This window comes from Stigmatopora argus, chromosome 10 (assembly GCF_051989625.1).
Source record: "Stigmatopora argus isolate UIUO_Sarg chromosome 10, RoL_Sarg_1.0, whole genome shotgun sequence".
NCBI lineage: Eukaryota > Metazoa > Chordata > Actinopteri > Syngnathiformes > Syngnathidae > Stigmatopora > Stigmatopora argus.
In genome coordinates, this window is record NC_135396.1 from 2,657,422 (window position 1) to 2,682,110 (window position 24,689).

General features: G+C 42.3%; 3 protein-coding genes and 12 non-coding genes across 20 annotated transcripts in view; all 15 read left to right on the forward strand.

The window, feature by feature from the left end:
- The first annotated feature begins 595 nt into the window (after positions 1-595).
- eif3k (eukaryotic translation initiation factor 3, subunit K) lies at positions 596-2,696 on the forward strand. 2 transcript variants are annotated; one of them, XM_077611430.1, is made up of 8 exons: positions 596-791; positions 1,253-1,351; positions 1,418-1,538; positions 1,696-1,773; positions 1,856-1,922; positions 2,034-2,111; positions 2,383-2,514; positions 2,603-2,696. In XM_077611430.1, exons 1-8 carry the CDS (start codon positions 730-732, stop codon positions 2,632-2,634), a joined length of 669 nt encoding a protein of 222 aa, XP_077467556.1. In that variant the 5' UTR covers positions 596-729; the 3' UTR covers positions 2,635-2,696. The 2 variants fall into 2 exon arrangements, with proteins under 2 accessions (XP_077467556.1, XP_077467557.1); XM_077611431.1 differs by having other exon boundaries at positions 598-791; positions 1,699-1,773.
- A 699-nt stretch (positions 2,697-3,395) lies between these two features.
- Positions 3,396-15,833, forward strand: LOC144084051 (calpain-9). Its single transcript, XM_077612327.1, has 20 exons — positions 3,396-3,721; positions 5,094-5,163; positions 5,270-5,388; positions 6,217-6,350; positions 6,424-6,595; positions 6,971-7,042; positions 7,261-7,352; positions 7,449-7,523; positions 7,600-7,754; positions 8,476-8,636; positions 8,724-8,932; positions 9,028-9,073; positions 9,152-9,226; positions 9,307-9,367; positions 12,761-12,825; positions 12,921-12,989; positions 13,062-13,140; positions 14,393-14,509; positions 14,867-14,925; positions 14,994-15,833. The coding sequence occupies exons 1-20, from the start codon at positions 3,416-3,418 to the stop codon at positions 15,018-15,020; spliced, it is 2,163 nt and encodes a 720-aa protein (XP_077468453.1). The 5' UTR covers positions 3,396-3,415; the 3' UTR covers positions 15,021-15,833.
- Positions 9,486-9,558, forward strand: trnak-uuu (transfer RNA lysine (anticodon UUU)). Its single transcript has one exon. It is a non-coding gene; the product is annotated as a tRNA-Lys (tRNA).
- trnak-uuu (transfer RNA lysine (anticodon UUU)) lies at positions 9,813-9,885 on the forward strand. Its single transcript has one exon. It is a non-coding gene; the product is annotated as a tRNA-Lys (tRNA).
- Positions 10,147-10,219, forward strand: trnak-uuu (transfer RNA lysine (anticodon UUU)). Its single transcript has one exon. It is a non-coding gene; the product is annotated as a tRNA-Lys (tRNA).
- On the forward strand, positions 10,483-10,555 carry trnak-uuu (transfer RNA lysine (anticodon UUU)). Its single transcript has one exon. It is a non-coding gene; the product is annotated as a tRNA-Lys (tRNA).
- trnak-uuu (transfer RNA lysine (anticodon UUU)) lies at positions 11,158-11,230 on the forward strand. The gene has a single exon. It is a non-coding gene; the product is annotated as a tRNA-Lys (tRNA).
- Positions 11,403-11,475, forward strand: trnak-uuu (transfer RNA lysine (anticodon UUU)). The gene has a single exon. It is a non-coding gene; the product is annotated as a tRNA-Lys (tRNA).
- trnak-uuu (transfer RNA lysine (anticodon UUU)) lies at positions 11,745-11,817 on the forward strand. The gene has a single exon. It is a non-coding gene; the product is annotated as a tRNA-Lys (tRNA).
- On the forward strand, positions 12,084-12,156 carry trnak-uuu (transfer RNA lysine (anticodon UUU)). Its single transcript has one exon. It is a non-coding gene; the product is annotated as a tRNA-Lys (tRNA).
- On the forward strand, positions 12,423-12,495 carry trnak-uuu (transfer RNA lysine (anticodon UUU)). Its single transcript has one exon. It is a non-coding gene; the product is annotated as a tRNA-Lys (tRNA).
- On the forward strand, positions 13,180-13,252 carry trnak-uuu (transfer RNA lysine (anticodon UUU)). The gene has a single exon. It is a non-coding gene; the product is annotated as a tRNA-Lys (tRNA).
- trnak-uuu (transfer RNA lysine (anticodon UUU)) lies at positions 13,526-13,598 on the forward strand. Its single transcript has one exon. It is a non-coding gene; the product is annotated as a tRNA-Lys (tRNA).
- On the forward strand, positions 13,760-13,832 carry trnak-uuu (transfer RNA lysine (anticodon UUU)). Its single transcript has one exon. It is a non-coding gene; the product is annotated as a tRNA-Lys (tRNA).
- Positions 15,834-17,776: 1,943 nt separating the features above from the next.
- The window catches only part of actn4 (actinin, alpha 4), a 33,196-nt gene continuing 26,283 nt past the window's right edge, over positions 17,777-24,689 (forward strand). For all 5 annotated transcript variants that reach the window (XM_077612112.1, XM_077612114.1, XM_077612116.1 and 2 more), the window contains exons 1-2: positions 17,777-17,941; positions 18,054-18,195. In XM_077612112.1, the coding sequence (XP_077468238.1) occupies positions 18,070-18,195 (126 nt within the window). In that variant the 5' untranslated portion in view covers positions 17,777-17,941; positions 18,054-18,069. The remainder of the gene's footprint in view (positions 17,942-18,053; positions 18,196-24,689) is intronic.

Consider the following 24,689-nt stretch of genomic DNA (forward strand, 5'->3'; position numbering starts at 1 on the left):
TATATATATATATATATATACACACACACATACATAATTATACATACATTCTCCGCAGGGCTGTGTGGGTTTTCTCTGGGTATTCCATTCATGCATGGTAGGCTGGTTGGACACTCTAAAATTGCCCCAGTGTGAGCGTAAATGGTTGTTTGTCTCCTGGTGCCCTGCGATTGCCTGGCCACCAATTCAGGGTGTTCCCTGTCTTTGGCCTGAAGTCAGCTGGGATAGGCTCCAGCACCCCCCGCGACCCTTGTACGGATAAGCGGTACAGAAAATGAATGAACGACATAATTATAGTAATGAAATATTTTTCAACGAATTCAAATTTACCTGACTTGTTGAACTTTCTTTGAAAAACAAATATAGTATTTGTTGTAACAAGGTAAACATTGTAAAATAAATGTAACAACACCTTAAGTATGTGAGACAAATTGTTCAACTCAGAGACATACAGACGTACGTATTAGTGTCTTTTCAATGAATAGACATGAAGAAAAGTGTGGACGGTTTGAGTAACTTTTTGTTTTGTTCCGACCGCCATGGTTCGAGTAACTTTTTGTTCCGACCACAAATGGTTCCTTTTTTCCGATTTGTTGGCGAGTCGTTTCCGGTCCGTCGCGCTTTCCTTTCCGACTCTCTTGTTTTTCCACCGGTAGCCCTTTTTGATACACGTGTAGGGATTTAATCCCTTATTTCCCTCCCTACGCTTTGCCAATTTTAAAGACAAAAATGTCGTCTTCTTTTGAGCAAATGAAGGCGAACGTAGGCAAACTCCTGCGTGGAATTGACCGGTACGAAAGTTTGCTTGTGTTGCGCAGTGGAGCTAGCTGCATGCTAAAGGAAAAGCTAGCTACATTTTGTCATTTAAAAAGGCTTGGAAAGAACGCAAAAACGGCGATTTGTTTATTATTTTTTGTTCTGACTGGTTATTATTTTCTTATACCTCGAGATAATGGTGTTATGAATTTATTATCGTTGGAACAGTGTATATGTTGGATTACATTTATTAGCGCGCAGTTGATTTTAATTAAACGTATAAATCAGAGATGCAACGTACATTTAACAAGTCAAATATTACAGTGTGTGTGTGTCTAAATGTAACATGATACATTTTAAATGTTGCCTCAAAATCTTGAATTCGCCCAAAACGGATCTATTTTGGGTTGGATTTTATTTGGATTTCTGCCTTGAAGGCATTACGACATGTCTAGTAAATATATCTAATTCATTGCACTTTTCCACCAAACATCAGGTACAACCCCGAAAACTTGTCGACGTTGGAGCGCTACGTGGAAACGCAAGCCATGGAAAACGCCTACGACTTGGAGGCCAACCTAGCCGTGCTCAAGCTGTGAGTCCCGTAACTTTGTGCCGTCACCCGATTGTCGTCGTGACGCGTTGTTGACTTTCCCGCCAGGTACCAGTTCAATCCGGCTTACTTCCAAACCAACGTGACATCCCAGATCCTGCTCAAGGCGCTCACCAACTTGCCTCACACCGACTTTACGCTCTGCAAGTGCATGATTGACCAGACACACGTATCCTCTGGGTGCGGGCAGCAGAGACCTCTACCTGAATTTGTTTGGCGCAAAATATTAAAATAGGCTTGTTTGTTAAAATTGTCACCTCGCGAGGTTAGTAGGATTTCCTACAAATGTTGGGTTGGGGGAGGGTCTTTCCTTGACTACCGTATCGCAGCAAGAGGAACAGCCCATCAAGCAGATCCTCTACCTGGGGAACCTTTTGGAGACATGCCAATTCCAGAGCTTTTGGGTAACTTACACACACACACACACAAATAAACCTGTCCATTCCGCACCATGACCTGACCAAAAATCTTTTGTTACTCAAACAGGCGGGTCTTGAAAATAATCGCGAGTTAATTGACGGAATTACCGGTTTTGAAGACTCTGTCCGCAAATGTGAGTTCCTGCTTGGATCATTGATGATATTTCTAAAAAAATATATACAAGACGTATCAAAAATCAAACTGATATTTTGAGCTGACGTGTGCCTGTATTTATTCATTCTAGTCATTTGCCATGTGGTGGGCATCACTTACCAGACTGTAGAGCGCCGCCTGTTGGCTGAAATGCTGGGAGACCCTCTGGGTAAGCAAAAATGTTACAGCATTACCTTGATTCACAAGGGCCACGTTTTTCTTTTTTCTTTTATTATTATTTATTTATTCCGCCGTTGCTCATGGACAAATCCCAATGAAATCTAGTAAGTATATTTTAGGGCCCATTTTTTTGTATCAAGGCTGTTTAAATAACGACAGACTTATTGTTACCTTTAGGTTAGGTGCGAGTCAGTAATTTTTTTTTCAAGTCACACACCGGAACTACTGCATTATCCTTTTGTTTGCGTTTTGCATGGCAGACGAAGGTGACGAGGTGAAGGTATGGATGAACAAGTACAATTGGACGGAGACGGAAGACGGCCAAGTCTTCGTCTTCAACCAGGAGGAGAGCGTCAAGCCCAAGAACATTGTGGAGAAGATCGACTTTGAGAGTCAGTACAAAACGGGGGATAGCAGCCATTTTGTTGACCAAACAGTCTCCTGATTAATTGACTTTTTTAATTTTTCTTTTTTTGACAGGTGTGTCAAGCATCATGGCTACCTCGCAGTGACCTGATCACACAAACTCTGGATGCTCACACATAATAAAAATAAATTATCATTTCCAGTATAATTTGTCTTTCTTAACTCCTTTGACCATGATGTCTTACTTCCATTATCAATGATGATCGGAAAAGTGTCTATGACCATATTTGGGCTTCCTTGTATCAGAGTTTGCATTTTAAAGAATATATATTGGATTGGATTGGATAACTTTATTCATCCCGTATTCGGGAAATTTCGTTGTTCCAGTGGCAAGAGGGTGAGGATGCAGGAATAGGAAAGGCATTTTAGACATAAATAGATAGGTAATAAGTAGGTCAAGAAATAAATACATGAATAAATATATAATTAAATAAGCGTGTTGCTTAGCACATATATACATACATACACATAAATGTACATGGATGCATACGGTAGGTCTGTACTGCAGGTATGTAATTTTTTTTGGGCCTCCAACCTCTTGACACATTTTTTTTTACATATTTGGACTCAAACTAAATGATAAATTGCGTTCACAGCCCACACAGAAAGTGGTCATTTCTGGTCTGAATTTGATCACGTGATGCTTCGTTTAAAGCGGTCCAAATTGGGCTGAGTCATTATAAAACGGGGACGTATGTTCATTTCTCGATTATTATAAACATTAAACGAGTTCATATTTTAAAACACCCGCAATTTTTGTGTGACGTAAGCCGCCCGCCCACGGTCAGGTGAGACGTACCTGCACTGAGGGCGTGTTATTATCTAACGCGAAAAAAAAAACAGACACTCGACACCCCCGCGTCTCAAATGGAAATGGACGAGTCTCCCGCGCCAATGGACAAGTCGCCGGCTTTGAGCGTCGAGTCGGGGGACACCTTGGCGCCCCCTCTGCCGGACGACGACGTAGACGACGCCGGGTCCGCCTGCTCGGACGAGCTGCTGGGTTCCCAGTCTCGCCGGTGGCTGGCCGAACTGATGGCGGGGGACGAGTTCGAACAGGCCGACCCGAACGGAGAGAGGGTCACTCTGGGCCGCGACGGGCTCTTCGTCGACTACCATTTCCCTCTCGGGGAACTCGAGATGAGGTCTGGGGTCAAGTGGAAGCGACCTAAGGTCAACCGTTCGCTTTCATTTCAAGTCATAACAAAGCCATACGTGTACTATCACTTTAATTTGGCTACTTTAACTCTTGAAATAATCGCCTGTCGTTGGTTATACCGTCGTCACAATCTTCAAATAATCGCCCAAATCCTTTTTTTTTCCTGGTAAATTGCCGACATCTTCGCTTAAACAGATTTGTACTGTTTTGATTAAAAATGTTTAGATATCATATATTCAACAAATGAAAGTGTTTCCTGAAAAACAGATTTAGGCGATTATTTGAAGAGGGTGATGATATGAATTGCTATCGCCAATTTCTTGAAATATACAAATAAAAATTAAATACAAGTTATATTGATCATGCTTTAAACCTTTTGAAAATAGCAGAAATGAGTATTGTTTATTTGCCACATGAAGTTTAGTCTTTTAGTTATGTTAATTATTACTGGCCTGTCCCCTTATTTAACCCTTTCAGGGTCAGAGGTAAAATGGAAGGTATCAAAAGTGAACTATTCAATAAATATGTAATAAATAAATAAGTGGGCAACATAATAAGTAGTCAACATAAATAATTAGTCACACAAATAAGTCTCTCATCTCATTTTCTGAACTGCTTATCCTCACAACGGTCGCGGGGGGTGCCGTAGCCTATCCCAGCTAAGTACACCTGGCGGGTGGGGGGGGGGGGGGGGGGGGATGGGGGGGGGGGGTGCACCCTGAATCGGTATCCGGCCAATCGCAGGGCACAAAAAGGACGTCCATCCGCTTTAGTGATGAAAAATAAGTTAACTTTCCTTCATGTTACTATCTTGCAAGGGTGTCAGACTCGGGTTGGTTCGAGGGCCGCTTTAACGTCAACTTGATTTCACGTGGGCCGGAACATTTTAGATATAATATTTAGATTTTTTTTAAATAAATGGATTAAAAGAACTGTATTAAAATCCCTGAATATTCAGTTTTTTTTATATCTAAAACAATGTTTATTTTAGCTTTTTTAAATATATTTTTAGATTTTACAAAAGGATTTTTGAACTAAAAACACAGAAAAATGGATTAAAAAATGACAATTATTGATTTAAAAGGGGGAAAATCAGGAAATTTAATATAAATCTATACTCTTCATTTTAATTTGATCCTAAAACAGAAACTCGGCACTCATGATTTACTTTCCCGGGCCACACAAAATGATGCGGCGGGCCAGATTTGGCCCCCGGGCCGCCACTTTGACACATCTGCTATATAGCATACATACATCACTAGTAGTCATATTTATTACCAGAAAGACTTGTATGGCAAGGACACACCTGAAAGTGGTGGGAGTGGGCGGCCTACAGGAGGGCTCACAGCGGCAGACATTTTGACTGGGCACTTTCCTCTTTCCTAGGAGCTGTGTTCTTCGCCAGAGTTCACCGTAGATGGAGCGTCACGATTGGACGTACGCCAAGGAAAGCTCAGTGAGTGCACAAATCCCGACAAGATGCCATTTTCTGCTTTTCCTTCTAATAAGCAGCCCGAGATTCGGGTTGAAATGTGGTCTTGAAAGGCCTGATGTCTGGTCAGGTGATTGCTGGCTGCTCTCCGCCATCGCATCTCTGGCTGTGCACCAGCCTCTCCTCCAGAAGGTGGTTCCGCCCGGACAAACTTTCCGAGACGGCTACAACGGATGCTTCGTCTTCCGGGTAAACGGGTTCGACCTCTCGTTGCCGTTCACTTTTTATGGATTTCATGACTGGCGTGAAGCTTCTCGTTTGTACAAATGTGTTACTTTGAAGGAAAAATCTTAAGAAGAATGGAATTGGTGGCCAGCCAATCACAGGGCACGAGTAGACAGACAACCAATCATAGCTAGGAGCAATTTAGAGTGTCCAATCAGCATACTATGCATGTCTTTGGAATGTGGGGGAAAACCAGAGTACATAGAGAAAACCCACACAGGCCCAGAGAGCACACAAAAACTCCATACACATGGACTGCCTTGGATTTGAACCCAGGTTTCCCACTGTGAGGCCAATGCACTAACCACTCATCCACTGGTCCACCCAAGAATGTAATGTCTATCTAAAACAATCTTTGAATCTCCTAAATTTAGTGTTAAAATACTATTCTTCTCAAATGAGTTTATTCTTGTAACATTATAAATTTTCCCTAAGTAATACATCATTCAAATAACAAAAGATACAAATTCTTTTTAAAAAGATTTATTAAAAAAAACAACTACGGTAATCCCTCGATTATCACGTCTTCACTACTTTGCGATTTTTTCACCACTATTATTATTTTTTTTTTTTAAGTTCATAAAAATATGAAAATCCCCGCTTAAAATCCTAAGCGGAAGCCACTTTTGCTACTACAACTCAGCACTGACAAAAAACTACTTGGCAATTTTTCAATGATCACGGCCATGTTTGTTCTACATTAACCACCATATTCGAGGGATTGCTGTACTTTTGCTTCTGGCCCACACGGATCTAAAACACTAAATCAACGAAACATGTTCCTTTCTTCAGTTCTGGCAATACGGTCAATGGGAGGAAGTCCGAATCGACGACCTGCTACCGACGTACGGCAACGACCTGGTCTTCCTCAGCTCGCCAGAAAAACGAGAGTTCTGGAGCTCCCTTCTGGAAAAAGCCTACGCCAAGTGAAGACCGTCTACCCACATTTTTGCCATTTCCAGTCACGCATACACCTTACAATGAGTTCTTATAACCCAGGCTGAAAGGAGGCTACCGCGCCCTGGACATGGGTTTCCCGCACGAGGCCATGGTGGACATGACGGGGGGCGTCGCCGAGGTTCTGAGCGTGGCCGTGCTCCCCAGGGAGCTTCCGACCTTCCTCGCCGAACTGCTAGCCAAGGGAGCGCTCATCAACTGCGCCAACACCCAGGCGAGACCCGCTCATTGCCTGCCACGCGGGGGTGCTGGAGCCGTTCCTAGCTAACTACCAGCAATAGATGGGCTACCTTGCTTTTCGGCCAATGGAACAGACTACGGAAAATTTCCGAGCTTTCCATCAGCCCGCCGTGTATGTTTTTGGGATGTGGGAGGAAATGGGAGTACCCCGAGAAAACCCACGCAAGCATGTAGCCCTCGATCGAAGAACCCCAAGGCGGATGTGCTCGCCGACTGAAAACCTGTCGAGTCACATCTTAATTTTAATGCCGCGCTTTTATCTCCAGAGCTCCGCCCCCCCTGTGGTTTGTTTTGGCGAACGTGACTCATGATTTGTGAGGGATTTTGAATGAATGTGCTTCACCCGCAGGGGCCTCTGGAGTACAGGAATGAGCTAGGAATCATGTTTCGGCATGCGTACTCCCTGACTGCTGTGGAAAAGGTAAACACTGCATGCTACTTCTCGTTTGTCTATGATAATTATCTTTCTGGATCTGGAAAGGACAATTATTTATCATCTCTACTGCAATAAAAATAGGAGTACAGTAATCCCTCGATTATCGCGGTTCATGTTGACCAGGCATGGCCGCGATAAACGAAAAACCGGCAAGTAGGGTGACCCCTATTAAAATAAAAAATATGCGTGTCCGGTCCTCCCAGGTGCAGACAAAGTATGGTTTGGTGGACCTGGTCCGGATCCTCAACCCGTGGGGGAACACGGAATGGCTGGGTCCGTGGAGCGACCTGCAAGGGTTGGCATCAAACACCAATTTTTCATCATATAATAGACTTATACGCCATTTCATTTCACACAACTGTTTTTTTTCTTCTTCTAAACTCGTGGACAGTCCCGAGTGGAACACCGTGAGTCTCGAGGAGCAAAAAAGACTTGATCGAATCCGACGGGAAGACGGAGAGTTCTGGTGAGTTTCATCAATCAATATTCAGTCTTTTGTAATCAGATTGAGTCAATAAAAGTAAGTCTGTCTTCTTGCGCAGGATGTCGGTGGCTGACTTCCGCCAGAACTTCGAAACAATGGAGTTGTGTCACCTGGCGAACCTTCAAAACGACGACAAAGTGCAACCGTGGTCGTGCGCAATGCATCATGGGACCTGGGTGCCGCACGTGTCCGCCGGGGGGTCTCCCAATGGCGGTATGTGCGTACCGGGGCAAAATTTCAGTTGACCAAATCTTAACGCTTGGCAGATTAAACATCTGATTATTTAATGTCCTACTGTAGCTTCTATATGTGAAGTGCTAGTAAAAAAAAGTTAAACTTTGGTGTTTTCATCCAAAATGATCATGCCGAAAAGCCCGTTTTGGCCATGAACGAAGCCTGAATTGTGTCCAACCCGTGTGCGGTCGATTGGTCGCCGGTCTTTTGGTCGCCCTGACCGCGACAACGGGCGACCAAAAGACCGGCGACCAAAAGACTGGCGACAAAACAAGGTAAAACAACACGGTCTACGCATCAATAAAAGGCAACAATGGCCCTGAGCAGTTTCACTGAGCCGACGTGTGAGTGTAGAAGAGTTTGTATGTACATGCGTTGTCCCTTTAAGAAGCGACGTCAGTCAAGGTCTTAACAAGTTCTCCAACAAAAAACAATAAAAGTCTGGGAAATGTGGAGCTTTTCTTTAGCCTAATAATTACTAGGGCATTAAGTAGGACTAAATAGTCATTCGCAGTTTGTATTTAGGGAATATGAGCAACGATTTAAATGGTAATTATCAATAACCTTCTGGGCGACCAAAAGACCGGCGACCAAAAGACCGGCGACCAAAAGACCGGCGACCAATCGATTGGCGACCAATCGACCGTGTACCATGTGGCGGCACGTAAACCGACGCCCATCCAAAATCTCTGTCTTTCAGGTTACTTCTGGCAGAATCCCCAGTTTGGCCTGGTGCTTTCTCAAGACCACAATTCAAGTGAAAATGAAAATCCTCAGCACTGTGCCTTCATTTTGGCTCTCATGCAAAAATACCAGCGACGCCGAGGCATCAACCTGTCCATTGCTTTACATGTATACCCGGTAAAAACACATGCATACACCAACATACATTCTGTGTTTGTCCAATATAAAATGGGGTTTTGTCAAAGTCATTGTGGTCCTTGTCAGGCCCCCGACGAGGCCACGCCCCTCTCCCCCGAACACCTGAGCCACCTTCGCCCATGCGTGAGCAGCAGCCACTACTCCTCTCGGCGAGAGGTGGTTCTTCGGAGCCACCTCCCGCCGGGGCGCTACGTGGTGGTCCCGTCCACCGCCGAGCCCAATCAGCAGGGAGCCTTCCTGCTTCGCGTGTTGACCGAGCGAAGCCACGCCGCCACGTGAGACCCGTCAACTCGCCTTTTGCTCGGACGTTCCGATTCGTCCGATCAATGGCGCTCAACCCAGTAGCCAATCACACGTTCCGTGTTTCCAGGCCATCTGAACGCCCGGCAACACACGATCTGACTTCAATAACAGCAGTAAATGATTCCCTTTACCTACGTTTGCGTGAATTCTCGACTAAAAGAGTTTAAAATATTTTTTTCTTTTGTTTCCAGCCTCATTATCCCCACCAGGAGGCTCTTCCGCCACATAAAACCATGATGCAACTCTTCAAGAAGCACTGCAACAAGGTGAGGAAAACCGCTTTCGCTCAAAATCTTACGGCGCCAATCGGTATTCCAAGACTAATTTGTCAATGTGGCGTCATTAGAGAGGATTCTGCAAACCGCATCACCTTCATAGCCTCCTTACAGAGGCCATCCAAGGAGGAGGTTAGTAGAAAAACAGTCGCATTATATGCATATACGTTATTATTCAGTGACTCTCACACATTGACTAGAAAAATGTCTAGTACTGAGTGAGTTTTGCTGATTCTAGCTTGTGATCAGAGCCTGGATAGCTCAGTCGGTAGAGCATCAGACTTTTAATCTGAGGGTCCAGGGTTCAAGTCCCTGTTCAGGCGATGCTATGTCTTTGCATCTGAATCCCTTCAAATTTAATCTGAGATTACACTCACACATTTGTCCAATTTTTTAGAGAGCTGCAATTGGTCAACAAATGCATAGAAATTTCTGTTGAGGTGCAATTCAAGAGACAATCAGGTCATTTCAAACGCAAACAAGTTTTGCGTAGTCTACTGTTCACCTGCTCTAACACATAGGACCACGGCAGTGTTTTATTGGCTGTGAGTTTTGCTGATTCTTGGTGGAAATCAGAGCCTGGATAGCTCAGTCGGTAGAGCATCAGACTTTTAATCTGAGGGTCCAGGGTTCAAGTCCCTGTTCAGGCGATGCTATGTCTTTGCATCAGAATCCCTTCAAATTTAATCTTAGACTCTCACTCACACATTTGTCAGATTTGTTAGAGAGCTGCAATTGGGCAACAAATGCACAGAAATTTCTGTTGAGGTCCAATTTAACATATAGTCAGGTCATTTCTAACGCAAACACATGCAAGTTTTGCATAGTCTACTATACACCTGCTCTCACACATAGGACCACTGGAGTGTCTTGTAGTCTGTGAGTTTTGCTGATTCAGGACAGGAATCAGAGCCTGGATAGCTCAGTCGTTAGAGCATTAGACTTTTAATCTGAGGGTCCAGGGTTCAAGTCCCTGTTCAGGTGATGCTGCATCTTTTTAAGAACTGTTTCTGCACCGGAATCTCTCCAAATTTAATCTGAGACTACATTCACACGATGGTCAAATTAGAGCTACAATTGGGCCATAAAAGCACTGAAATCTTTGTTGAGTTGCAATTTAAGATCCAGTCAGGTCATTTCTAACGGTCGCATCAGTGGTATAGTTTACTATCCACCTGCTCTCACACATAGGTCCACTGGAGAGTCTAGTATTGTTTGAGTTTTGCTGATTCTGACTTGTTACCAGAGCCTGGATAGCTCAGTCGGTAGAGCATCAGACTTTTAATCTGAGGGTCCAGGGTTCAAGTCCCTGTTCAGGCGATGTTAATTATTTGTGGGATAAATTTCCGAATCAGAATTTCTCCAAATTTAATTTGATGCTCCACTCACAAATTTGGTGGAGAGATGCAATTTGGCAACAAATGCACAGAAATTTCTGCTGAGGTGCATTTTAAGATCCAGTCAGGTCATTTCTAACAGTCGCATCAGTTGCATAGTTAAATATCCACCTGCTCTCACAAATAGGTCAACGGGAGAGTCTTGTACTTTGTGAGTTTTGCTGATTCTTCATAGGATTCAGAGCCTGGATAGCTCAGTTGGTAGAGCATCAGACTTTTAATCTGAGGGTCCATGATTCAAGTCCCTGTTCAAGTGATGCTAATTATTTGTATGGTTAATCTCCACATCAGAATTTCTCCAAATTTTATATGAGGCTACACTCACACACTTATTGAAATTTGGTGGAGACCTGCAATTTGGCAACAAATGCACAGAATTTTCTGTTGGGGTGCAATTAAGATCCAGTCAAGTCATTTCTAACGGTCCCGTCAATTGCATAGTTTACTATTCACCTGCTCTCACACATAGGACCTTGGGAATGTCTAGTATTGTGTGAATTTTGCTGATTCTATCTTGGAGTCAGAGCCTGGATAGCTCAGTCGGTAGAGCATCAGACTTTTAATCTGAGGGTCCAGGGTTCAAGTCCCTGTTCAGGCGGTGTAAGTCTAATTTCTGTTTAGTTTCAATTTAAGATTTGCAGTCAGTTTGTTTCTAACGCAAACACTTGCAAGTTTTGCATAGCCTACGATCAATCATCTCTTTCTCATATATAGGACTGTGGTTAAATCTATTATTGCGTAAATTCTGCTGACTCTAGCTGGATATGAGAGCCTGGATAGCTCAGTCGGTAGAGCATCAGACTTTTAATCTGAGGGTCCAGGGTTCAAGTCCCTGTTCAGGCGATTCTAATTCTTTGTAAGAACTGTTTCTGCATCGGAATATCTCCAAATTTAATCTGAGACTACATTCACACGATGGTCAAATTAGAGCTACAATTGGGCCATAAAAGCACTAAAATCTTTGTTGAGTTGCAATTTAAGATTCAGTCAGGTCATTTCTAACGCAAATACGTGCAGGTTTTGCGTACCCTACTATCCACCTGCTCTCACACATAGGAATGTGGGAAAGTCTGGTATAGCGTGAGTTTTGCTGATTCTACACAGTAATCAGAGCCTGGATAGCTCAATCGGTAGAGCATCAGACTTTTAATCTGAGGGTTCAGGGTTCAAGTCCCTGTTCAGGTGATCTAAATCTTTGTAAAAACTATTTCTGAATCAGAAGCTCTCCAAATTTAATCTGAGACTTCACTCACGCAATTGTTAAATTTGTTAGAGAACTGCCAATTAGGCCACAAATGCACAGAAATTTCTGTTGAGTTGCAATTTAAGATTCAGTCAGTTCATTTCTAACGCAAACACGTGCAGGTTTTGCATACCGCCTGCTCTCACACATGGGAACGTGGGGAAGTCTAGTATTGCATGAATTTTGCTGATTGTGGCTGGCTATCAGAGCCTGGATAGCTCAGTCGGTAGTGCATCAGACTTTTAATCTGAGGGTTCAGGGTTCAAGTCCCTGTTCAGGTGATCTAAATCTTTGTAAAAACTATTTCTGAATCAGAAGCTCTCCAAATTTAATCTGAGACTTCACTCACGCAATTGTTAAATTTGTTAGAGAACTGCCAATTAGGCCACAAATGCACAGAAATTTCTGTTGAGTTGCAATTTAAGATTCAGTCAGTTCATTTCTAACGCAAACACGTGCAGGTTTTGCATACCGCCTGCTCTCACACATGGGACCGTTGGGAAGTCTAGTATTGCATGAATTTTGCCGACTCTAGGTGGATATCATAGCCTGGATAGCTCAGTCGGTAGTGCATCAGACTTTTAATCTGAGGGTCCAGGGTTCAAGTCCCTGTTCAGGTGTTGCTAGTTCTTTGTAGGGACTACCTCTACATCAAAACCATCCCTTCTTTTATCTGAAACTGAGAGCACAGTTGTTAAATTTGGCGGGGATCTTCAGCGGCCAGAATGTGACTGAAATTTCTGTTGAGGTGCAATTTAAGATCCAGTCAGGTCATTTCTAACACTAATGCTTGCATTGTTTGGAAAGTTAACTATCCACATGCTCTCACACATAGGAATGCTAGTGATTGACCCAATGTGTAACCAATGCGTCTGTTGTTTAAAGTGTTGGCAGGCAGTGAGAAGTACTTGGTCCTGGAACACTGCAAGAGCTTGGTGGTCCTCATGGATGTATCCTTGAAGACACTGAGCACATTGTCTCGGTTTAAACGATTTTCCTGGTTCTCATTGAAGTATTAATTCCTTGACGGCGAACCTTCTGACAGAGTCAAGGAATTGCTCAGCTCACCTGGCAGGAGTTCCAGGCACTCTGGGACAAAATCCGAACGTGGACGGTAAATTAACATTGATCTGAGTATAAGACTGAGCAGGATTTTGTGTCTCTTACACACCTTGTGTCCTGCCAGGACATCTTCCTGGTCTACGACAAGAACAAGACAAAGTGTCTCGAGTACAAGGAAGTTGCTCCAGCTCTAAAGGCCGCAGGTATGGAACTGAATTTGCTGATTGTGGCTGGATATCAGAGCCTGGATAGCTCAGTCGGTAGAGCATCAGACTTTTAATCTGAGGGTCCAGGGTTCAAGTCCCTGTTCAGGTGATGTAGACCTTTGTAAGAATTTATTCTGCAGCAGTATCTCTCCAAATTTGATCTGAACCTATACTCACACACTTACCAAAATTTGGTAGAGAGCTTCAATTTGGCAACGATTGCAGACATTTCTGTTGAAGTGCAATTTAAGAGACAATCAGGTCATTTCTAACGCAAACACTTGCAAGTTTTGCATAGTCTACTATTCTTCTGTTCTCACACATAGGACCATGGGAGTGTTTTGTAATCTGTGAGTTTTGCTGATTTGATCTGAAAAGAAGAGCCTGGATAGCTCAGTCGGTAGAGCATCAGACTTTTAATCTGAGGGTCCAGGGTTCAAGTCCCTGTTCAGGCGATGCAAGACTAATTTATGTTTAGTTTCAATTTAAAATCCAGTGAGTTCATTTCTAACACAAACACCTGCAAGTTTTGCATAGCCTACTATCAACCATCTCTCATACATAGTGGTTATATCTAGTATTGTGTGACTTTTGCTGACTGTAATTGGAAATCAGAGCCTGGATAGCTCAGTCGGTAGAGCATCAGACTTTTAATCTGAGGGTCCAGGGTTCAAGTCCCTGTTCAGGCGATGCAAGTCACATTTCTGTTTTGATTCAATTTAAGATCCAGTCAGTTTGTTTCTAACGCAAACACTTGCAAGTTTTGCATAGCCTACTATCAACCAACCATCTCTCATACATAATGGTTATATCTAGTATTGTGTGAGTTTTGCTGACTCTAGCTGGAAATCAGAGCCTGGATATCTCAGAGAGCATCAGACTTTATTCTGAGGGGTCCAGGGTTCAAGTCCCTGTTCAGGTTTTGCTATGCCATCTTGTGGAAGACTTCCTGTTTGTGGTTCCAGTTTTTGTTTCCATTTCCCAGTTTCCATTTAGTACTTTGATTTGCTTTGTACTTTACAAATATAAAAAAAGCTAAGATCTATAAAAAACTGAATATTCAGGGCTTTTAATCCAGTTCTTTTAATCCATTTATTAAAAAAACCTAAATATTATATCTAAAATGATCTGAGGTGACATGAGATCTTGTCACCATGAATGTGGCCCACCAACCAAACTGGGTTTGACACCCCTGCTGTACACCATAAAAATGTGGTTTCTGGTTTTTGGTTTTGGTTTTGGTTTGTAGGCATTGTCGTGGATGATCTCGTGATGCAGCTGGTGGGACTGAGATACACAGAGCCGGACATGACTATCAGCTACCCTGGCTTCCTCTACCTTGTCATGAAGCTGGAAAGCATGATCCGTAAGGACATCACCAATCCAAAGAAGCCTATGCAGACAAAAGTATTAAGGGCGCAGTTCTTAAGTAACATCTTTTATTTCCTTAAGGCGTCCCCATACTTTTGTCTGTATAGTAGTATCATACCTGTCAACCTCTGCCGATAACTGCCCTTATAAATAATTATGATTCCCCTTACAAACCCCCAAAAAACCTTACAAACACCGTACGACGAGTCGTACGGTGTTTGTAAGGTTTTTGGGGGGTTTGTAAGGGGAATCATAATTATTTATAAGGGCAGTTATCGGCAGAGGTTGACAGGTATGGTATATTCACTTTCATACCTTCGTGAAACACACACAAAAAAATCTTGTATTCTAGACAAATTTCACGCGTACGACATGGTGGGAATGGGATGCATCTCACTCAACTACAGACAGGTACGTCACCCTTTTAACATTTCGCGTTCGCTTTGACCAATAGAAATCAAGTCTCCATTGCGTTTCAGTGGCTCCACATGACCATTTACAACTGAAGCAGGAAATTCCACGCCGTTTCGTCCGGATTTCTCAATGCGTGTTGAAAGAAAGACGCACACCAAGCAGAGTTTGGATTGTTCAAGCCACGATGGAATGACGAGCCTGCCCGGAAACTTCTAGATTATTTCCATAAATGAGCTTTTGTTTTATTGTGACTGATTGGTATGTCATTTTATCGTCGTTTTGCGCATATGTTTGGCAGAGAGAGAGAGAGAGAGAAAGAGAGACATCCTGTCGGGCTACTGGTGGGTCAACTTATTGCCTTTTAGGGTGTCAAACAACAACCACATTTCCTGTCTCGCCTCATCTTTTTTGTGGGTGGGATCATACATTTCTGTGTGGTTCATATGTATGCTATACGTTGTTCATATTTGATTAATTTTGCATAAAATGTTGTTTGATCCATTTTTTTTCTTGTTGTTTTATATGATAGATATTAGTATGACACATAAATGCAGTGGCGGTCCATGCATTTTCTCGTAGCGCCTTCAACGGGTAAAATCCACTTCCTAGCAGCATTTATTGATTACATACAAATACTGCAGCTTTTTTGACATTACAACCGGGCCAGGGGGGTGATTTCCCCGGGAAAAGACAGCGATGGACGTCAATGGCGAAACGGCAGAAATTGCACTAAAATGGGGTAAAATCCACTTCCTAGCAGCATTTAGTGATTAAATACAAACACTGGAGCTTTTCAGATATCAGAACTTGGCCCACAATTGAAATATTATTTCGGAATATAGCCATATTTTACTCACCAAAAATCCTTTTTAACTGTACACAACATCCATCCTCCTTTCTTTCTTCCTTCTTTTCTATCGCCATCGAAGCTAATGCTGAAAGTCAAGCCTGTCCTGTCATATTTCTGGCATAGTCCGTCTTGAAAATGGCTTTAAATCAACACAACAATATATTTGCGTGTGCAGTTCGCTCCAAATACAGTTTGGTAGCTATGGCTAATCACTAGCCAATCATAGTTGGTGAAAGCGATGACGTATCCCTACGCCTACGACAAGGCATTGTGGTGTTGCCGACTCGAAATTTGATTGGTTAAAGCAACAGCCTTATCGACGCTTGTTTAATGCAGCAGAGCCTGCAGAACTGATTGTGAAGGCCTTGAGGCAGATTTCTGACCCTGGCAACAAATAATGGCTGAAATGTGATTGGTTAAATGCTTCAATATGAAAACACACATCTGGACGCAGTGCAACCAGGGGGAAAAGCAATGAAAGGAAGCGAACAGACCATTTGGAATTAGTTAATAAGTATTGATGGACAAAATATAATATTTGATTTAGATATTTCTTAGCCCAACAGAGAAGGCCCTGACGGCCCACCACTGCATAAATGTCATGTTGCTGATGGTATTTTGTTTTTGGACCCTTCTCAAGTTGACACATGGAGCTTATGTCTCAAATTGGCTCCTTGGTTCATCCGAACTATTTTTCAGTTGAATCGGGGGACTAGGCAGCAATCAGCGCCAATTAACAAGTCCTGCTAAATTGCACAGGTACATTTTTATATGCCCAATTGCCATGGTTACCTTTTTATGACCTTAACCCAGTTTGAGCACTGTCAATAGCCTTTCCACAATTGTGGCAGAGTGATGCTAATGGGCGGTGACAATTGGAACGTGACCTACTTGTTCTCTCTCTCGCTCTCGGTCTTTAGACGCTCAGGCAATAGGGTAATTACCTGAAAAGAATATATTTAGGGTAGGCAATGAATGAGTTTACCTCACTAATTAATTCACTGTATTATTTTAATCACATTTTAGCAAACCAAAGCAAATGTTAAGCTTCCTTCAAAGTTTGATTTTGAACAGATTGAATGAAGAATATTTTGCCTAAATATAAGACAGGGCCAACAATAAACTCAGACACCTGTTACTATATACTACTACTTTTGAAAAAGTTTTTTTTTTCCTGTATAACTATGCAATCCTCAATCTTTTGAAAAAGTTTTTTTTCTGTATAACTATGCAATCCTCAATATTAATGCCATTTTTAAATCGTTGCTCAGCCCTATTATACATCTACACACATGAATAGATTGCAAGAATAATCACTAGCATTGTCAGTATCATTAAAATCTCTTAACCAGTTTATTTATAACACTTCTAAAATTGGCAGGCAGTGGCTGCAATGCGGGAGCACAGCAAGCAAATTGCAGAAAGTATACAAAAGACCACCAGGGGGCAGCAGTGATCAAACTTGTATTTGATTTCCAAACGACGGGAAACTTGTCAGATTTTCAAAAACATTTTGTTGAACATTTTCGTTTCTCCAGAGACGAAGTTTTTTTAAATTACCAGAATATTTACGTGTACAAGAGAGTGGTGTCGTGCGCGTGCGCGCGTGCACGTGTTGTACTTGTGGCAAACTCACGCTGGAAAAGCAAATTGGGAAGTTTGCCTTCAAAATAAAATATATAATTAATTTGGAAAAAACTGCAATTTTTGTTCTATGTTGATTTATTAACTGCTGTTTATATACACATTTATATGTCATTTGAAAATAAATGCAAAAAAACCCAAATAATTTAATCAACATTTTTATATGATTAATAATTTAATTAATACATACTTATGCAACCTGAGCTGGTATTAAATGCCTTAAGATAATAACTATTGAATAGATACTGATACGAGATACTAGTATAGAGGGGGGAAAGTGCAAAAAGCAGTTTTGCGTTGAGTGGAGGTGAGTTGGTTTTACTTTGAAAGGCCACCATCGGAAGTGTCGTCGCCTCCTCGCCGGTAGGAGCGGCCGATTTCCGCCCAGCACCGAGCACAAGGGAAGGCTTTTCTTCTCCCAGTGAGCAGACTCCCTGTCGGCGAACACCGGATACTCCAGCTCGAGGGGGAAGAAAAAAAAAAAAGAAACAGAACCTTGCACCGTGACGGCCGAGAGCGGTAAGAGAAGGACTCCTTCCAGCGTCGTGTTTCCGTCCCTAACCCGGCCACTGGTTCGCCTTCGGTTCGCCTTCGGTTCGTTTGGACATTTTTTTTTCTGGTCACTTGACAGTTTTTTGGTCGCTGATATGGTCGACTATCACTCCGCCAACAACCAATACTCGTCCGGCGGGCCACCGACCTACATGGAGCAGGAGAACGATTGGGACCGGGACTTGCTGCTGGACCCAGCGTGGGAGAAACAGCAACGGAAGGTAAGGAGGAAGGAAGGGGGAGAGGGAGGCTGGGAATGCGGAGGAAAATGGCAGGGGAGGAACGGGAGGACAGCAAGCCAATTTGGGCCTCGGTTGGCCCACTTTCCCCATTCAAGTCTCGCGTAGTTCCGTCCTTTTCACCCCGTCTCTCGGTTCTTTTGCCCCAAACCCCATTTTCTCCCTGTTATAGTCGCGCTTCTGCCACTTTTATTAAAGGTATTTCACACCCCCGAGCCGCCCACGGGGACGGAAACAAGGCGCCACTTTGTCCGTAAAAAAGTCTCGTCAACTTGTGTGTGCTTTCACGCTCAGAACATGGAAGTCCGTCTGTTCTTTTTTTTTTTTATTGTCCACGCTTTCGGCTCGTGACCCGTTTTGGTTAAATTGAGCACCCCGCTGACAGGCGAGGGATAATTTTGTCGTCTAGTTTGCAAACTTTTTGAAGAGTCGCTCATTAACTGAGTGGAAATGTGACAACTGCGTAAGTGTTCACTTCAACGCCTTCTAGAATGTGTGGGAGTTCTCATATTCACACTAGTGAGACGTCATTCTAGTAGTGGACGCTACGTAATGTGATTTTATTTTTATATTTTTTCGGGGGGTAAAGTGGCCCAAGCTGTTAGCATTTGAGATATTAGCCCACTTCCAAACGAATAAATTACAAAATATCAAAATAAATTACACAATTTCTAACTATGAGAAGACATTCTAAAATATTTCCCACGTTCTGGGTGATACTGAATGCAACACGCAAATTGTAATGTATTTACTATATCACTTTTTTCAAGATAGGATTATTAAAGTTCACCTTGGAAATCAAAATGTGTTAGTAATAGTAACTCCAGTAAATGAAAGTGATTATAAAATCACTTTATAGGTGTCTCTTGTTTAGTAGTTTCCAAACCTTTGCACTGACTAAAAGTACTCGAACATCACCTGACTTTAAATCTGACAACTGCTAGTGTGCAAAGTTCATTGCTTTTGTGTGTGCGTGTGCGTGGGAGGTCTGAAATTCTGCACTCATTTATTTGCTCATACTTTTGTACAGTACAGACAATGCAATTTTAAAAAAAGAAACACATTTTTGACCAAATCTTTGGACATTTAGCCCTATCGTTATGAAACAAAGAACATTTGGATAGAGATAAACTTTTTTTTCAAGTTTGTGTATCCAGAACAAACAGAAATAGACAGAAATATATTGTGCAACTCTCCCAAATTTATTGATTATTTAGTTTGAATGCCATTTGTGCAAGATTAGATTTGTTTCCTGACTTGTCTTATCTTTGCTGTGGCGTCAAGAATTAATACCACCACAACAACAAAATGGCAATTACTTAAAACTTATGAAATTAAAAAAAAATGCATGTCATCACATCAATGGTAGTAAAGGTAATTTTCTGTTCTCAGTGTGGGTCATGTTGCAGGAATAATGAAGACCTAAAAGTTTGGAATAATTACGCGTCATATGTCTGACATAATAGCCATCGGCATGAAAACATGGCCAAAATTCCCGGTGTATTTTTATTAGGTCACTCGGCTCCTGGTTTTGGCCATCAAATGCATGAATTCCCAACAATTTCCTGGGGCCAAAGTTTGTCCCAGGCTGCCCTGGCCAATCATTGACTCTTTGCTCAAACACGAGAATTCATCCGGGTGATTGATTGATAAGAGAGACGGAGAACGGAGGCCACTTCACCGACTGACTTCCCTTTTCCTGACTGCGTTCAGCGGTGGCAAAGTTGGACGAGCGAGGGCTCATTCCTGTGGCGTGGCTTCGCTCGCCGTGCCAATCATTGCGTAAGGGAGAGGCGAAAAAAAAGGGTACGGTTCGCGCCGTGTTTTGAAGTGTATCGTAAGAATAGATGACTTGGTTGCTATAGTGGGTTGTAAACTGAACACCTCACCCGACATAAAATGAAGGCACCAGGAAGTTACAAGAACGGGTGCGGCGGCCATAAAAGGGCGACCAATGGTGGACTACAAGCAAAAATGTCAATTTTCCAACAATCCACAAAGGTTGTACTCGACTGTTTTCCAACGCCAAGCTCCTCCTCCTCCAATGCAAGATTTTCTACCAAAAATTCCAACACATCAACAATGGCTGGCTCTAGAGGTGACTGTGTAGTTCCCTTTAAAAAAAAAAAGTGCATTCAGCCAAAGCACTTTCCCAAATACCTGGAACTCAATAGCAATTAGCATACGTGAACTCTGAACGTCTTGGCCAATCATCTTAAAGCCTGGCTGTTAAATGATCAAAATTGCAGTCACTTGGCTGTCTAAAACTGTGCTGTAATTTAGCCCTCGGCTACAATCTTACATGCATATATTCATTAACATGAATATAAATATGTTCATTATGTGCTGTCCCTTATTAAATAAAGCAAACTCAGACTCTAGCTGATATTGAAAGAAAGGTTGGTTACGTTCTAGACTGGTAACCGACTGAGTGTTTGACAAAAACGACCGTTCAGTCAAGGAAAGCTAAAATGAGTTTTTGTTCATAAAAAGTTGTTCAAGCAAGGACGTTAGAAGTCGAAGAAAAACCTAGTCAATGGACCAAAAGTGGTTAAAGTGGAGCTATAAATTTCCCGCAGATGCAGAAAATGATCCTTTTAACAAGTGAGGCTTTCTGTCCACAACTGTTTTGCGTTAACAGTAATGGCAACCATCTCATTATCTTCATGGAGGAAGTAACAGTGGCTGGCCGGTTCTGTCTGGAAGTCACCGGTTAATAAATCAACACCACTCAAGTGCAATGATGCCATCTATTGAAGACGTTTTACCCTGAAATCGTGCTCTGGTAAAATTGACAAGTCCCCTTCTGGTCTATGTGGATCCAGTTTTTATTACTCTATTGGGTTGAGGTTTTTTGCGGGGGATTTGAGCGCTCTCCGACCTTCATCTAAGAAACAATTAGCTAAATGATTGCTTGCAGCCCGACCACCCTTGCAGATAATTAACGGGATTTCATGTGATGATGACCCGAGAGGACCTTGGCTGTCATTCGGGGTTATCAGGCGGTTATTATTAGTGGTGTGTAATCTCGTTAGATGTTCGTATTTACTTTGCGTCAGATGGCTAGCGTGAAACAAAAGGGGAATTTTGCGTATTGTTCAGTCCAGGATGACTTGAGGATTTATTAGCTTCTTGTCAAATCCGGTGGACACAAGATAGACAACGAGGCCATCTTGCAAATTGACTGCAGTCAATGGGGGGTTTATTTTAGTGGAGTTGTGAGTGACATTTTGACGTAATGCAGGGGTGTGAGACTCTGGTTGGTTCGCGGGCCGCTTTAACGTCAACTCGATTTCACGTGGGCCGGACCATTTTAGATATAATATTTAGATTTTTTTTATAAATGGATTAAAAGAACTGGATTAAAAGTCCTGAATATTCAATTATTTATAGATCTAAAACAATGTTTATTTGAGCTTTTTTATATATTTTTAGATTTTACAAAATTGTTTTTTGAACTAAAAACAGAAAAAATGGATTAAAAAATGACTATTGATTTAAAAGGGGGAAAATCAGGAAATTTAATATACATCTGTACTCTGCATTTGAATTTTATCCTAAAACAGAAAGTCGGCACTCATGATTTACTTTCCCGGGCCACACAAAATGATGCGGCGGGCCAGATTTAGCCCCCGGGCCGCCACTTTGACACATGTGATGTAATGGATACGGGTGTCATGACATGGTTTAGAATTTCATATCACGCATTTTCTGCATAAACTGGTAACCTTTGACCCCAAAACTAATCATAGTAGAATCTGGATTACAGAAAAATTAGGGGCCATTTTTATTTTTCCCCCAATCTACCAAGTCTAGCCTCCTCCTACCCAGCTGATTTCAGGTCAGCTGTGGGTAAACCCTCCACCCCGCCCCTCGCCACTCAATCCCCCCCTCCTTCAGCTGACCGCTATCCACAATTCCCATCCAGCAGACGGCCAGCCAGAGGACAGAGCAGCGAGGAATGTAGCCCCCCGTCCCGCCACACCCCAACCCTCTCGGTCTTTCCACCTCCGTGCAGCCATTGGACGGCGCGACGAAGCTCAGGCGGGCTGATGGTTTTTGGTGGGGGGCTGCAACATTCCTTTGCTGGATCATTGTAGCCCGCTAGAGCGGTGGGAAGGGGGCGGGGTGTCCTGTTTTTTTCCCCCCCAATAGATAGACAGACAGGGCTGGGGGCTTGCAGCTTTGCAGATGTGGTCGGTGGAAGCCAAGACATTTTTTTCCCCTAATATTGTTTTTCGTATCTTTTCAATTGAGTGTGGAATTTTAGCGTTTGAGGCTGTTAACAAAACAAGGTTAAAAATGCAATAGATACGTGTTAACATAATAACAATGAAGATGGAGTGGACATTTGACGTATTGTTTTTAGGGGAGAGAAATGGGATAGAACACAGTGGGATGTATTCTTGCCATGCGTATTTATTTTGTCTTTTATCGCTAAGCATCATCTTGTCTCCATGGTAGCCGAGCTGAGCTAGATGCTATGTTTACTGCCTTTTCTCTCTTTGTATTGTGTTTTTGAAAAAACACCATTGAAAAGTGTTACAAAATGCTACCGCTACAGACTTTAAAATGCTACCCTTTCGTATTTTTGACATGAAAAGTGTTAGAAAATGCTACCGCTACAGACTTTAAAATGCTACCCTTTCGTATTTTTGACATGAAAAGTGTTAGAAAATGCTACCGCTACAGACTTTAAAATGCTACCCTTTCGTATTTTTGACATGAGAAGTGTTAGAAAATGCTACCGCTACAGACTTTAAAGTGCTACTTTTTCGTATTTTTGACACTAACTCATCCAAAGAAGTGATAGAAAAATCTTAAAGATACAAAAAAAATCAGATCCTAATTAGCTGCCTTTTGCCCCGCCCACTTAAACAACCTCCAAACCGAAGAGCTAGCATGATATCCATCGACTTTCTATTCTATTATTGGCGTTTGAGCGTTCTTTCGTGAAGTCAAAACGTGCTAGCAAGAGCTAGAAAATGCTAGCCAGCAATTCTGGTTGTGACATCACAACCAGCATTGTTGAAAAAAGCGGGTGTTCTCTGATGTATTGTTTGAAATTGTAAAAAAAAAAACAGCCAGATTTGTGCGCTAATTGTTTTTCTCTGTCCAAAATGATGCTAGTTCAATCATTTTTGACATGGGCACCATTTTCTAGCCCCCTTTTTAAGAGCCTCTCCATGATACCGTGCAGATGCCCCCGTATAGCATCTGTCCACCCAGCCCCCCACTCTCCTCACCCTGAGATTATATCCCAGATCAGATGACCGGATTATATCCTGATGTGACTGAGGATAGACCAATGCGTTGCCGTTGAGCGGGTGTTCATCTCGCTGCGTTTACCCGTCCAGATTTCCGTTATAGTTAATCAGGGATGTGGACAAACCTGATTCCAACTAGGACAAAATATTTAGGGCGGATGGTAACTGGTGCAAAAAGATTACCCACTTCCTGCTACTTTAGGAAGTGTCAAATCACCCCAATTTGTAACTACAAGTGCGACACGCAGTCAGGGTTTACCATCCTTTCGGAAAAATACATCCTTTTGATGTTTGGAAATTCTAACTCGCATTCACGTTGTTTACCTTTCTTCACGTGCGCCTATATTTGAGATGTGTGTGGAAAAACATGTTTTTTCATATGCTTTTACCTTAGTCTGCGACATCAACTAAAAAGATTTAGAAGCTTGTTATTATTGTTGCTACTAAGATAAGGTTTTTCAATTGTCAAATGTGTCCTCGCGCTCTTCTACTTGCGTATTTTTGTCTACGATGTCTACGTTTTTTCCAGTTAATGGAAAGCCTCTATGTTTTGGTAGATGATTTTTAAAAATATATATATATAAATTTTGCCATTTTCTTTGTTACTTTTCTTCTTAGTCACGCACATTCAACAAGTGATATTCCAAGATGTAGGCAGTTGCAAAATAACCAGTCTCTTATCGCTCCAGCCTTAACCCGGCTGTTGTTTTAATGCAGTGATCCTCGTGCCCCAGATTTCCGCACGCGACCCCCACCTTCGGGCCCCTCGGGGCGGAGGACTCCATCGCGGTGGCATCATCTACCACGCAACCCCTTTTTAAAAAAAATGACTTGAATATTTCCACCCCACCCACTTACTAGTGTACAGTAAGAGTCGAGACCATGAGTCAGTGGACGTCTGGAAAATGATCATTTTAGCGTGAAATGAAACGTGCTTAACATACTGCGTATTAACCGAGGCAAGTAAAATCAAATGGTAAACCAAACATTTATGCATATTAGTTAACCCCAGGGTTAAATTTTGTAAATCCAATCTTATAGTATGTATGAATCTGTAACACACTTACCAGCCTCAATTTCAGATAGATGACTATTATTTACAACGACTTAGGCTAATGTACAGTATTTTCATGGCAAAATATTTGTTTTATTTTTAATTCATATGTCCATTTCTATTGACCAAAACATACTTGACATCCAGTTAGAACA